Genomic DNA, 13,949 nt, shown 5'->3' on the forward strand with positions numbered 1-13,949 from the left:
AATATTTTTGGAAGTGCAAGTCTGAACCTGCTTCTTGGGGAGATTTTGTTATGGTAATGGCAGCTGTGACGCAGAGCAGAGTGACGTAGCTAAGTTAGGAAAGGCAGATGATCTGGCAGATGATCTGTGACTGTTTGCTGCTAACTCTTCAGAGCTCTCTCAGTGTAGTCACTTCTTGTGTGGCTCATGGTTGCAGTTCAAGGGAGAGTTACTGCTGTGGAGCCTACATTCTAACTGTTAAGTTTTCAGTGTACCATAAAATGATAAAGTAGCTCTTTGCATGAATTGGGCATAAAAATTTGGGTTCATTATGTATGGTATGCAGAACAGCAGTTCACCCTTGGACCTCCTTGCTACGTAGCTGGCCAGTAGTCCTACAACTATCCCTGTGCTTGTTGCAGCCGGTGGACACTGAGTGAGGCTCCTGTTCACACTGTGGACCCTCTCGTGTCTGCAGAACGCATCCTCAACCACAACAGCACTGATGATGGCACCTTGCACACATATATTATGAAGTGAGTCCTGGTTTTTGTATCTCTGATGGATTGAAAAGAACTTTTGAGTTTGTCATGGTGTAATATTTTACAACATTTCTGTCTTACAGATGGTTGACTGTAAGTGCTGATCAGATTGTTGTACTGATACTCCTTCTAGCATTAGCAGTCAAATTTGTACTGTTTGAAAACCGCGAAGACCAGCTTCAAGTTTCTTCTGACAAAATGGCTTCTGTTGCTGATCGCAAAGAAACTAGTAGTGGTAAGTCACACACTTCAAGTATACTTTCCTTTTTGAAAAGTCATACAAATTTCACTATCTTTCTAACAAACTGTGGTGTATAAAATTTGAATAGATGGTCAAACGAGAGGGAGGGTAGTTTGGTGTGACATTCGACAAGATTCGGATGAAAACTCTACCGAAGACAAGGAAGTTCAAACAGAACTACATGAGGCAAGTGTTCCACCAAATTTACCTGTGATTGTCACACCATCAAGTGAGTATTCTGCAAAGGTTCCTCAAGAAGAAAATACTCAGACTGAAGAAGATGCGCCCCCTCGACCACTAGAGGAGTGCTTGGAAATTTCAAAAAGGGTATGGTCATATTTTTATTTTGTCTAGTTTACACTCACAATCATAACAAAATTTTGATTTAAAAATTTTATTTTATTTTTAGGGAGATTCAGCTAAGCTCACTGACTCTGAAGTGGCTAATCTTGTTTATGCTAACCATATACCAGCATATTTGATTGAAAAGGAAGTTGATAATCCAGAACGTGGGGTCGGAATTCGCCGCATGGTTCTTGCAAAGAGAGCAAGTTTTCAAAAACAACTGTCAAATTTACCTTACAAGCACTATGACTATAGTCCTGTAAGTAATGCTAGAACTTCTACTCTTTGTCATAGAATTTGTCCTTTTGTGTAAACCAAGTTTTCTCATTCAAGGTCATGGGAGCATGTTGTGAGAACGTAATTGGCTATATGCCAGTTCCTGTTGGGTATGCTGGCCCACTAAATCTTGATGGAGAACATATCTATGTCCCTCTAGCCACGACAGAGGGTTGCCTAGTCGCAAGTACTAATAGAGGCTGCCGTGCACTTCTAGAGTGTGGTGTTAAGTCTCAAGTAGTAGAGGATGGAATGACACGTGGACCAGTTGTGCGTTTGCCAACAATGCATCGTGCTTATGAAGTGAAACAGTGGATTTTTGAAAACTTTGAAGTGTTGAGGCAGAAGTTTGATAATAGTAGTCGCTTTGCACGTTTACAAAAGATTTCAGTTCGTATTGCAGGACGCTCACTGTACATGCGTTTTACTGCCAGCACTGGTGATGCTATGGGAATGAACATGTTGAGTAAGGTAAGTCAAAGTTATCATGTGAAAGTTTATTTAGTTCCTCTGTCAAACAAGGTAGATGCAAGTTGTTCAGTTGACCGTATTTTTATGCAGGGTACTGAATTGGCTTTAAATGCAGTACAAGAAATTTTTAAGGATATGGAAATTTTAAGCCTCAGTGGAAATTACTGTACTGACAAAAAGCCAGCCGCTGTAAACTGGATAGAAGGTCGGGGTAAATCAGTTGTATGTGAGGCCATAGTCCCTGCCAAAGTTGTTAGAGATATTCTGAAAACATCAGTGGCAGCTCTGGTAGACGTCAATACCAGCAAAAACTTAATTGGCTCTGCTATAGCTGGCAGTATTGGAGGGTATAATGCGCATGCAGCAAATCTTGTGACAGCCCTCTACATTGCCACTGGCCAAGTAAGCAAAGCACTTTTCAATAATTTGTTGCCGCTAATAATACTCCAGTGAAACTTATAGAATAGTATTCTGTTTTGTTATTATAAGGATCCTGCTCAAAATATTGGAAGTAGTAACTGTATTACTTTGATGGAACCATATGGCCAAGATGGGGAAGATTTGTACCTATCTTGCACTATGCCAAGTCTTGAACTAGGTACAGTTGGTGGAGGAACAGTACTTCCTCCTCAAGCTTCCTGTTTGGAGATGCTTGGGGTAAAAGGTAAGATCTCACACTTTTCCAATTAAATAACTAGCGAAACTATAAGGCTTTCATTTTGAAATTGTAAACTTACACCACACTTGGGAATTATAGGACCCAACCCCATGCCGGGTGAGAACGCTCGTAAGCTTGCCCGTATTGTGTGTGCCACTGTTTTAGCAGGAGAGTTGTCTTTGATGTCTGCTCTCACTGCAGGGCATCTTGTTAAAAGTCATCTTCGTCATAACAGGTAAGTTTTAGTCCGTTTTTCATGATATACTATTACATAGAGTTATATTTACTTTATTGTATCTAATTTTTTGTTTTCATATTACTTTTACTTTAGGTCCACTACATGCTCTGGTCCTATGGCATCATCACCAATGATGCCACAATTCTTGACCCAGAGTGCTCCTTCCACTCCTGCTTTCAAAGTTCGACAGTGCAGTGGTTCATGAAGCAGCAGCTCTAAATCTCTTTTGTCTTCCTGGTGGACCAAATCTTTTTCATTGAAGGAGTACCTATTTTTGTGCCCTCACTTTTCATTGTAAACAATTCAGACCGCATTTTTTTTGTAAAGTTATTGTTGTTTTCTTTTGCTGAATTTATGAGCTTATCTATTGTTGAGCAGGCGCGGATCCAAGGGAGGAGGCGTTCGCCTACTAGGTAGTCAAAAAGTGTGCCCCCCCCCCCCACACCAACCTTTTAAGGATGGATCTGGATCCGCTTCTGTTGAGTCAGCCTACACTACTTGTCTCTGTTATTGCAGTTGTACAAATTTAGATTTTAAAAAACTTAGGGTACTTATGTTAATTTAATTTATTTAAAATTGTTATTTTACACATGAAAAGTCAATGTGGAGGTTAATTAGGAATGTCTTATTTCCATTACTGTTTCTTTGTGAGTGTCTAGTTTGTCTTGCCTTCTTTACTTTTAATTAAAAGTGTCACTTTTAGTTTTTCAAAAAACCTTAAACACACATTTTTCTCAGTGACTATATTTCTCCTCATGTTTAATCTACCCATGAGAATACTGAATGCTTGGACAATCTTACTGGTTTGCATCTGTGCAAGATCAGCATGTTTTCTGATGTACTGCTGCTATGTTTCTTTCTTCTCGTGATGTGATTTAATTTTCAATTCACTTTTATTACAGTAGTTTTGTTTAGGATTTGATTTCTGTTTATATATAACCATTGTTTAGACCAAAGTTACCAGCATGGATGTGAATAATTTTTGGATGCTGAGTAATAATGTAGATGTTGGGTAAGGGTTGTTTCTGTAGTTTTATGAAATGACAATATTTGTCCTGCAAGCATGATTGCAAAACTTAACACACTGTGTGCCATTCAGTGTATGAAATCCTTTTTTAAGGAAGGACTTTGCTTGCTGTGATGTTTATTTGCAGTAATCTTAGTATCTTGGTCAGTAATCAATCAAACATCAAAATACCGTCTAATTTTTAAATTTTCCCTCAGACACTGTACTGTACTTGGAGACTATGCACCTGCAGTTTGTGAATAAGTCAATTCCCTAGGGTTTTTAGTAATAACTATAGCATGTGGCCATGAGGTGGGCTTAGTCTGGATTGTTGTTAAAAACTAAGCTAGTGCAAGTCTTAGATAATGGATTGATTAAGTGGCAAGTATAGTTACCATTAGTGACTCATTTTGTAGCATTAATTTGAATTGGAGAAAATTATTACTACTTAGCAGACCTTTAATCCATGTCTAACCAATATTTTACATACATCAACTTTATGTTGTTTTTCTTTTTATGTTCTGGAAATTTATTAAAACTTTCTCTTTACTCTAGATGTATATTTAGGTTGACAAGGAATAGGATGGAAAATGAGATTCAAGACTTATCAGGGATATTTCAAAAACTTCAAAATAGCTAATAACCAAGAAATCTGTTTTTGGCCATAATTATTGGATAAGTCCCTGTATCCTTTTTGCATCATTTAAATATGTGCCATTTTTGGTTTAGGTGGGGTTTTTCTCTTCCTTTTTCTATTGGATACAGGCTTAGAACTGTAATATTGTATCTATTTATTTTAAATGTAAGCAGAAGGCATTGGTTTTCTTCTACCTATGATGTGATATGCTGTTATGTCTACATTAATTTTTCATATTGCCCATTGCACAATTTACCATGTGTTGTTACGCATGTGATGAACACAGGAGTTTGTAGAATTGATATCTGATCATTGCTGTTGAATTTTTAAGTCAGACTAACACCCCTCCAAATTGTTATGTATATAGTAAGAGATATATGCTAGGTTTTTCCTACATTCCATCTGGAACTATAATTTTGGAGATCGACTTTTTACACCTAAAGTAAATTCTCAAGTCACAAAACAAAGTAAATCAATCTGGCCATGTCTAGCTTCAAACAAAGAGACGGGTAGAGATTTCAAGTGATAATTATTCATGTACTTACATTTGATTGTGTGTATTATCTAATGGTTTCTCAAATTTTATACTTTACCTATGCATTGTGGTGTTGATTGTATTGTCATGAGCAACTTTTTAAAATGTAGCTCATATTTGGACTATTTTAAAAGTGCCAGTAGTACTTGCTGTTATAATTGTAGATTAGAATGTAGACAATGGAACTGTACAGAAAAGGTTATTGATGAAAATTAATGTTGAGCTTTTAAGTATTCTCCAAGACTGCGTCTGCACTGTTACAAAAAAAAATTGCAATAATATCAAGTCTATGTAAACCTTGCAATCTACCTTAAAAAATAAATTAAAAAAATCGGTAGTCACACTTTGCATAGAACAGCACCAAAGACATAATTCAAATCATAAGTGAAAAGTATGTGTAGGTAAACTAATGTTCCGAAGCAGGGAAGTCCCAGTAGTAACTCTGCCACAAACTGAGATAGTCTCAAGCTTTTAAGTTGTTCAAGTCAGCCAACTGCCGTTTGGTACTAAAGGTGCTACCACGGTGAACCAGAGAGAAGATTCTGTTCTCTGTTGGAATTAAACCATGTATTCATGATTAAACGTTCTCTTGAGCTATCGCGGCTATCGCGGCTATCGCATTGGGTGTTCATGGCGGGTTGGCCTACCCAGCGCACGTAGCATTCGTCTCGCTTATCGAGAGCTCCAGTTCTAGAAACCAGTTATTCTTCACTTTCGGGGTTAAAGTTTGGTCATCAAAACAATACAGTTCAAAAAGTATCTGACAATTGATTTTAAAACAACCCCCCCCCCCCCCCCCCTTACCCATGTACCTCATCGTACCTTGTTACATGAAACGATGCACGATGTAACACGGCCTTAGCCCTGGGGGCCCTAGCTTTGGCCTTGAAAATTAACTAACCATACCGATAACAAAAGCTGACTCGATTTGCACCAGCCATTTACACTTGATAAAACATAACCTCACATAATATTCATTCTAACCTGACCACAGCAGCAAAATACACAAAGAATGCAGATTTGTTGGAAACAGCGCCATCTGGATGCTTTTGTAGATACGCAGCGCCAGCCAGGCCCACTACTTCCGGCTCTTCCGAGCAGCTGATTGCAAGGCGAGAGTAGTTCTTACCCATTTTTGATAACTTTCTTCGTCAGATATTGCTATTTTCGCACTATAAATTACACCCACCGCAAATTTTCGACGTTTTGCAATGATCCTCAACATTTTCACGGTCGAACAGCACCCTACGGAAAAAGAATCTAACTAAGTCAGGTTAGGTGGCTCGCTTTCCGACTCGACGGTGCTGCCCAAGGTGGGTAGGTGGGAGAAAAAGTAAGTTTCTAAGGTTCCTTATTGAATCTAGATAGAATTTTGTAGATCTTATTGTATACCCAATTGAATGGCAATGGTGTATGGGATGGTTTGAGTTGACTTTTGGCTTGTACGGCATTGCAAAGCAGAAGAACTTTGATTATCAGGTCCGTACGTCGTGTTTTTGTTGATCTTTACTCACAAATGTACCATTTTTTTGCCATACTGACTGAACACTGTCAATAGACAGAAGTTCTCATCCCAATTTGCCTCTAGTTTGCCACAATTTTTCTCCGATTTATGCTGGAATTTGCGCAATTTTCTGATCTCAACACATTTTTGGATTCTAGAATATAAATATCCTGCTTTCGAAAAACATTGTTGCCCACTCTCAGCTGATTTATAGGAAAACATTCTGATACGTTATTCGGTACAGGTTATGTCGACGGGGGAAGTCGAGGTTTATTACCATTTACAAAACAGTCGTTCTAGTCAACTCGGAAGTGTGTGCCAACCCAATTCCCGTTTCTATTTGCCTACGATTTCTGGCTGATCAGTTTTACGAGCGGGATTAGTCTCCTCGTACCTCCTGATATTGAATGTTGACAGGTTAGAAACATTTATGTCCTTTGTTTTGGTTTGTTTTCTCGAACCAATTCCGATTAGAATTGATTTGTCTTGTCCGAATTTGAACTACTCACATGTGTCGCTATGCATAGTATTAAATAGCTTCTTTGAGTCTCGTGGCATGCTCGTGGTTAGGATATTTCTCATAGCACACAAGTCACCGTGTAATTACTTAACTACTGATTTGTATGATTTAGTTGTCAAGTTCCAGGAACTTTAGGAACTCTCCTGTTTGAAACAGGCCTGTGTAACTTTCTACAGTTCTGTTTTTGTGACAGTAGTACCCATTGTGATGCCCGACATAAATGCTTTGTTTTGTTTCCTTTTTTTTAAATTTTCAATGACCAACGTATTTGTTTCTTTTTCTATGTTTCAGAATGGTTATTTATCTACCTTTATTATTTGCGGATGGTAATCCAACAAGTTTGGAGAGAGCTACTGCTGTAAGTAGCCCTATTCAGAGGTTTTTAAAATTGTGATCGTTGTGTTAATGTTTTGTTTATGCCATTGGTGTTCTTAATTTCAGAGTCAGCTGGAAAAATTTATTCCATTTATGCTCGATTGCTGCCCAGAGAGAGCCCTTGTGAACACCTCTGATAGACCACCATCTTGGTGGCCATTTTCTACTCCCTACCAGATCCCTCTGAGCCCTAATTGCAGTCCAAAGGCAAGACTGATTCTTTACATTTTTTTCCTGAAGTTTTTCTGTCATTTATTCATGAAAACTAATTGAAAGTTTAATTTTAGAAATGGCTCAACAATCTCAAGGAAGTAATATGCAGATGTTACGAGTACCATGGATGCGAGCATGTACTCCGTTTTTGCTCTCGCCTGGCTGAACTTCCCCCTGGATTTCTCAGATATAAAGAGAACTCTCAAGGCTTTATAAGTATTTATAACAGAGCAAGCAATAAACTAATAGTAACTTTTAAAAAGAAAAATCAGGTTTGTAAACTTGTATGAGAAATTTGTGTGTCTGAAATTCATTGCCTCTATCTAAAGAAATTTCTATTTAGATATATGACCGTCCAGTAGGCAGTCCAGCGAAACCTAGCCTCCTACCTCGAAAGCCTAAAGGTCCACCAAGTGACCAACATATTGAAGACATATACCTTTGTAACTACTGTGATGAAGAATTCACCAGCGCCAAAAATGCTATTGTATGTATCAATTTGTTTCCTTTTCCTTTTTCTTCTTCTCATGTTATGTTAATTCTCTTTAGTTAATAAAACTAATCCCTCCCTGTTTTCATCTGTTTGTGATTGGACCTTTTCTTACCTCTTTCTGTTTGCAGCACCATGAGGGGGTCTGTAAAGGAAAAATTGATCAGGAGGACCAAAATCATGAAGTGGACCAGGTAATCACTTCTTCCACACTAACCAATTTTTTCAGAATATGTTAATTATGTAAATATATATTATGGTGGCTCTGTTACAGGTATCAGCAATGCGATACTTCGGGCTTGGTCCAACAGAATCTAATAAAAAAGAGGGAATACGGAATACATCTCTTCGTCTTACTGCCAGAAGCTATATGTCTATTCCAGTTTCATCTCCCTTAGGTCGAAAAATGAGCTCAAATGTAGCACCCTTGAAAGAAGTTGACAAAATGGTAAAGTAACTTTTGAATCCATTAATTGAAGAAAGATGCCATGTACTGTCGTATAATAACTTGTTGCACTCTTTTTTCTTGTAGGAGTACATTCAAAAGTTAGAAGGTTGTTGTGGCTCACGCAAGTTTTTGGATGAGCCGAAAAGAACACGAAAGTTTGGGGTTGTTCACCACAGAGCCCTACGTAAGAAATTTCAACATAGATGGACACATACATATTGTTTTAATAGAGCCCAACGCGAGGAAAGAAAAATCAACTTAGAGACAGGTACAGTTATTTTAGTTTTGTGAGGTATTTTAATAATCTTAACATTTAATCATTACTTCTTAGTTTCTAAATTTTTAGAAATATTTTCTTTTGTATGTTTTATTGACTTACTTTTTTATTTATTTCAATTTTTACAACTTGCAGGTCTAAATAAACAAGCTCGACTTCTTCTGAAAAAGTGCAAGAGAGCTGTTGTTCTTCTTGAGCGACTTCCCCTACTAGATCCATTAGCTTTGCATGCAGCTGCTGTTCTTGATTATCAAAACCGTTTAAATAGCCCTATATGTGAAGAACCAGTACATAATTTTATTGACTTAACAAGTGATGATGATTGTTGTGATAATGTAATCCGTAGAGAAAATTTTAGTTGTGAAGAAAGATCTTCTGATAGTTTTTTTAATAGCAGCTCTGACCACAAAAGACCTTCTATAAAGGAATGGAGTCCTGTTTTTCATAGATCACTGCCTCCTCCATCACTGCTCCCTATAGCCCCTGTATAGTGGATAAATGTATCCTTACTTCCAGTATTATTTGTTATCTAATTATCTAATTTTATATATTATGGAATATTGACTGATGGCATGAATTTTATTGTATACTCAAACTTCAATGGGGACCACAATATCCCCCCCCCCTTTTCCCCTTTTTTTCTCTTGTGGTGGCTTGGATGCAGCTCATAACATAGTTCAATCTGTACAGTATAGTTAGGTTTACAGCCACTTAAGGTGAAGAAATTTCAAAACCATCTTTTAATGATTATTTTTCAAAATTTACCTGATATTATCTTATTGCTTATTTTATTGATATGCATTATTGGAGATGCTTGCAATGCTCTGATTTGCTGAGGACACTGTTTTGTTATTAACTGGTTCATCCCATTTCATTTTCTTTATGCCGCTAATAAATTTTGGCAGTGTATTATAGACTGTGTTTTTGTTGCTATTCTATTTTTATGTTTTTGCTTGTACAACTAAATATCCAGATCACTTAAGTGAAACTGTTATAGATTATTCTTATGTCAAATGATTTTACGTTCTGTTTATTGCTAGATGTACATTGTTAACTTAGCAAAGTCCTTCCTCAGCGCCGATATGGTATTGCGTATTTGAAATGCATGTAAAAGGTTACAGATTTTTGACGCATTTAATGCGCGTAAAGCACATTATTAAGTGTGCGCGAAATGTGTTACCTTTCACTCTAATTTTCACGCGCATTGCCGCATTGGCGCCGCTGCTGGGACTTCTAAAAGACATTTAAAGAAAGTGAAGCACTGTGAAATAAAAAGATGCCTTCTAAGTAACCCTACTTTATTATTCTATCCTTTTCGAAAGCCTTGCCATGATTGATTATCAGGTCCGTACGTCGTGTTTTTGTTGATCTTTACTCACAAATGTACTATTTTTTTGCCATACTGACTGAACTCTGTCAATAGACAGAAGTTCTCATCCCAATTTGCCTCTAGTTCGCCACAATTTTTCTCCGATTTATGCTGGAATTTGCGCAATTTTCTGATCTCAACACATTTTTGGATTTTAGAATATAAATATCCTGCTTTCGAGAAACATTGTTGCCCACTCTCAGCTGATTTATAGGAAAACATTCTGATACGTTATTCGGTACAGGTTATGTCGACGGGGGAAGTCGAGGTTTATTACCATTTACAAAACAGTCGTTCTAGTCAACTCGGAAGTGTGTGCCAACCCAATTCCCGTTTCTATTTGCCTACGATTTCTGGCTGATCAGTTTTACGAGCGGGATTAGTCTCCTCGTACCTCCTGATATTGAATGTTGACAGGTTAGAAACATTTATGTCCTTTGTTTTGGTTTGTTTTCTCGAACCAATTCCGATTAGAATTGATTTGTCTTGTCCGAATTTGAACTACTCACATGTGTCGCTATGCATAGTATTAAATAGCTTCTTTGAGTCTCGTGGCATGCTCGTGGTTAGGATATTTCTCATAGCACACAAGTCACCGTGTAATTACTTAACTACTGATTTGTATGTTTTAGTTGTCAAGTTCCAGGAACTTTAGGAACTCTCCTGTTTGAAACAGGCCTGTGTAACTTTCTACAGTTCTGTTTTTGTGACAGTAGTACCCATTGTGATGCCCGACATAAATGCTTTGTTTTGTTTCCTTTTTTTTAAATTTTCAATGACCAACGTATTTGTTTCTTTTTCTATGTTTCAGAATGGTTATTTATCTACCTTTATTATTTGCGGATGGTAATCCAACAAGTTTGGAGAGAGCTACTGCTGTAAGTAGCCCTATTCAGAGGTTTTTAAAATTGTGATCGTTGTGTTAATGTTTTGTTTATGCCATTGGTGTTCTTAATTTCAGAGTCAGCTGGAAAAATTTATTCCATTTATGCTCGATTGCTGCCCAGAGAGAGCCCTTGTGAACACCTCTGATAGACCACCATCTTGGTGGCCATTTTCTACTCCCTACCAGATCCCTCTGAGCCCTAATTGCAGTCCAAAGGCAAGACTGATTCTTTACATTTTTTTCCTGAAGTTTTTCTGTCATTTATTCATGAAAACTAATTGAAAGTTTAATTTTAGAAATGGCTCAACAATCTCAAGGAAGTAATATGCAGATGTTACGAGTACCATGGATGCGAGCATGTACTCCGTTTTTGCTCTCGCCTGGCTGAACTTCCCCCTGGATTTCTCAGATATAAAGAGAACTCTCAAGGCTTTATAAGTATTTATAACAGAGCAAGCAATAAACTAATAGTAACTTTTAAAAAGAAAAATCAGGTTTGTAAACTTGTATGAGAAATTTGTGTGTCTGAAATTCATTGCCTCTATCTAAAGAAATTTCTATTTAGATATATGACCGTCCAGTAGGCAGTCCAGCGAAACCTAGCCTCCTACCTCGAAAGCCTAAAGGTCCACCAAGTGACCAACATATTGAAGACATATACCTTTGTAACTACTGTGATGAAGAATTCACCAGCGCCAAAAATGCTATTGTATGTATCAATTTGTTTCCTTTTCCTTTTTCTTCTTCTCATGTTATGTTAATTCTCTTTAGTTAATAAAACTAATCCCTCCCTGTTTTCATCTGTTTGTGATTGGACCTTTTCTTACCTCTTTCTGTTTGCAGCACCATGAGGGGGTCTGTAAAGGAAAAATTGATCAGGAGGACCAAAATCATGAAGTGGACCAGGTAATCACTTCTTCCACACTAACCAATTTTTTCAGAATATGTTAATTATGTAAATATATATTATGGTGGCTCTGTTACAGGTATCAGCAATGCGATACTTCGGGCTTGGTCCAACAGAATCTAATAAAAAAGAGGGAATACGGAATACATCTCTTCGTCTTACTGCCAGAAGCTATATGTCTATTCCAGTTTCATCTCCCTTAGGTCGAAAAATGAGCTCAAATGTAGCACCCTTGAAAGAAGTTGACAAAATGGTAAAGTAACTTTTGAATCCATTAATTGAAGAAAGATGCCATGTACTGTCGTATAATAACTTGTTGCACTCTTTTTTCTTGTAGGAGTACATTCAAAAGTTAGAAGGTTGTTGTGGCTCACGCAAGTTTTTGGATGAGCCGAAAAGAACACGAAAGTTTGGGGTTGTTCACCACAGAGCCCTACGTAAGAAATTTCAACATAGATGGACACATACATATTGTTTTAATAGAGCCCAACGCGAGGAAAGAAAAATCAACTTAGAGACAGGTACAGTTATTTTAGTTTTGTGAGGTATTTTAATAATCTTAACATTTAATCATTACTTCTTAGTTTCTAAATTTTTAGAAATATTTTCTTTTGTATGTTTTATTGACTTACTTTTTTATTTATTTCAATTTTTACAACTTGCAGGTCTAAATAAACAAGCTCGACTTCTTCTGAAAAAGTGCAAGAGAGCTGTTGTTCTTCTTGAGCGACTTCCCCTACTAGATCCATTAGCTTTGCATGCAGCTGCTGTTCTTGATTATCAAAACCGTTTAAATAGCCCTATATGTGAAGAACCAGTACATAATTTTATTGACTTAACAAGTGATGATGATTGTTGTGATAATGTAATCCGTAGAGAAAATTTTAGTTGTGAAGAAAGATCTTCTGATAGTTTTTTTAATAGCAGCTCTGACCACAAAAGACCTTCTATAAAGGAATGGAGTCCTGTTTTTCATAGATCACTGCCTCCTCCATCACTGCTCCCTATAGCCCCTGTATAGTGGATAAATGTATCCTTACTTCCAGTATTATTTGTTATCTAATTATCTAATTTTATATATTATGGAATATTGACTGATGGCATGAATTTTATTGTATACTCAAACTTCAATGGGGACCACAATATCCCCCCCCCCTTTTCCCCTTTTTTTCTCTTGTGGTGGCTTGGATGCAGCTCATAACATAGTTCAATCTGTACAGTATAGTTAGGTTTACAGCCACTTAAGGTGAAGAAATTTCAAAACCATCTTTTAATGATTATTTTTCAAAATTTACCTGATATTATCTTATTGCTTATTTTATTGATATGCATTATTGGAGATGCTTGCAATGCTCTGATTTGCTGAGGACACTGTTTTGTTATTAACTGGTTCATCCCATTTCATTTTCTTTATGCCGCTAATAAATTTTGGCAGTGTATTATAGACTGTGTTTTTGTTGCTATTCTATTTTTATGTTTTTGCTTGTACAACTAAATATCCAGATCACTTAAGTGAAACTGTTATAGATTATTCTTATGTCAAATGATTTTACGTTCTGTTTATTGCTAGATGTACATTGTTAACTTAGCAAAGTCCTTCCTCAGCGCCGATATGGTATTGCGTATTTGAAATGCATGTAAAAGGTTACAGATTTTTGACGCATTTAATGCGCGTAAAGCACATTATTAAGTGTGCGCGAAATGTGTTACCTTTCACTCTAATTTTCACGCGCATTGCCGCATTGGCGCCGCTGCTGGGACTTCTAAAAGACATTTAAAGAAAGTGAAGCACTGTGAAATAAAAAGATGCCTTCTAAGTAACCCTACTTTATTATTCTATCCTTTTCGAAAGCCTTGCCATGATGGTCCGAACGCATTGAATGCACGAAAGAGGTGACACATTTTGTCACGCATTAAAAGCGCGTCTTAGTATTTAGAGCGCTTCAAATGTGCGTAGAAATGCACATAAAAAGTAACGCATGCACAATACCTGGGCAGCCTCCTTCTGACAATAAAAAGGAATTTTTACAAA

The 13,949-nt window shown here is 37.1% G+C and overlaps 2 protein-coding genes across 21 annotated transcripts in view; both read left to right on the plus strand.

Moving 5' to 3' along the window:
- LOC113208675 (3-hydroxy-3-methylglutaryl-coenzyme A reductase) overlaps positions 1–5,224 on the plus strand; it is a 33,274-nt gene extending 28,050 nt beyond the window's left edge. The window contains exons 8-16 of the mRNA XM_026425781.2: positions 402–515; positions 605–756; positions 851–1,089; positions 1,172–1,366; positions 1,441–1,854; positions 1,945–2,256; positions 2,344–2,518; positions 2,612–2,747; positions 2,844–5,224. Of these exons, the coding sequence (XP_026281566.1) occupies positions 402–515; positions 605–756; positions 851–1,089; positions 1,172–1,366; positions 1,441–1,854; positions 1,945–2,256; positions 2,344–2,518; positions 2,612–2,747; positions 2,844–2,955 (1,849 nt within the window). The 3' untranslated portion in view covers positions 2,956–5,224. The remainder of the gene's footprint in view (positions 1–401; positions 516–604; positions 757–850; positions 1,090–1,171; positions 1,367–1,440; positions 1,855–1,944; positions 2,257–2,343; positions 2,519–2,611; positions 2,748–2,843) is intronic.
- Positions 5,225–5,994: 770 nt separating this feature from the next.
- LOC113208680 (uncharacterized) lies at positions 5,995–13,738 on the plus strand. 20 transcript variants are annotated; one of them, XM_052264617.1, is made up of 10 exons: positions 5,995–6,261; positions 6,677–6,849; positions 7,244–7,310; positions 11,086–11,226; positions 11,307–11,504; positions 11,576–11,719; positions 11,854–11,916; positions 11,997–12,170; positions 12,255–12,438; positions 12,583–13,738. In XM_052264617.1, the coding sequence occupies exons 3-10, from the start codon at positions 7,245–7,247 to the stop codon at positions 12,936–12,938; spliced, it is 1,326 nt and encodes a 441-aa protein (XP_052120577.1). In that variant the 5' UTR covers positions 5,995–6,261; positions 6,677–6,849; position 7,244; the 3' UTR covers positions 12,939–13,738. The 20 variants fall into 20 exon arrangements, with proteins under 20 accessions (XP_052120577.1, XP_052120575.1, XP_052120574.1 ...); XM_052264615.1 differs by lacking the exon at positions 7,244–7,310 and adding an exon at positions 10,936–11,002; XM_052264614.1 differs by lacking the exons at positions 11,086–11,226; positions 11,307–11,504; positions 11,576–11,719; ... (2 more) ...; positions 12,255–12,438; positions 12,583–13,738 and adding exons at positions 7,394–7,534; positions 7,615–7,812; positions 7,884–8,027; ... (2 more) ...; positions 8,563–8,746; positions 8,891–10,046.
- Positions 13,739–13,949: the final 211 nt, after the last annotated feature.

The sequence above is a fragment of the Frankliniella occidentalis genome, unplaced genomic scaffold (assembly GCF_000697945.3).
Source record: "Frankliniella occidentalis isolate FOCC.00 unplaced genomic scaffold, Focc_3.1 Scaffold20, whole genome shotgun sequence".
NCBI classification, from domain to species: Eukaryota; Metazoa; Arthropoda; class Insecta; order Thysanoptera; family Thripidae; genus Frankliniella; species Frankliniella occidentalis.

Coding starts and splice junctions, on each gene's coding strand:
- LOC113208680 (XM_052264617.1), top strand. CDS start 7,245: ATGGTTATTTATCTACCTTTATTATTTGCGGATGGTAATCCAACAAGT. Junction 11,720..11,853: donor CCAGCGCCAAAAATGCTATT/GTATGTATCAAT, acceptor TTCTGTTTGCAG/CACCATGAGGGGGTCTGTAA. Junction 11,917..11,996: donor AAAATCATGAAGTGGACCAG/GTAATCACTTCT, acceptor GCTCTGTTACAG/GTATCAGCAATGCGATACTT.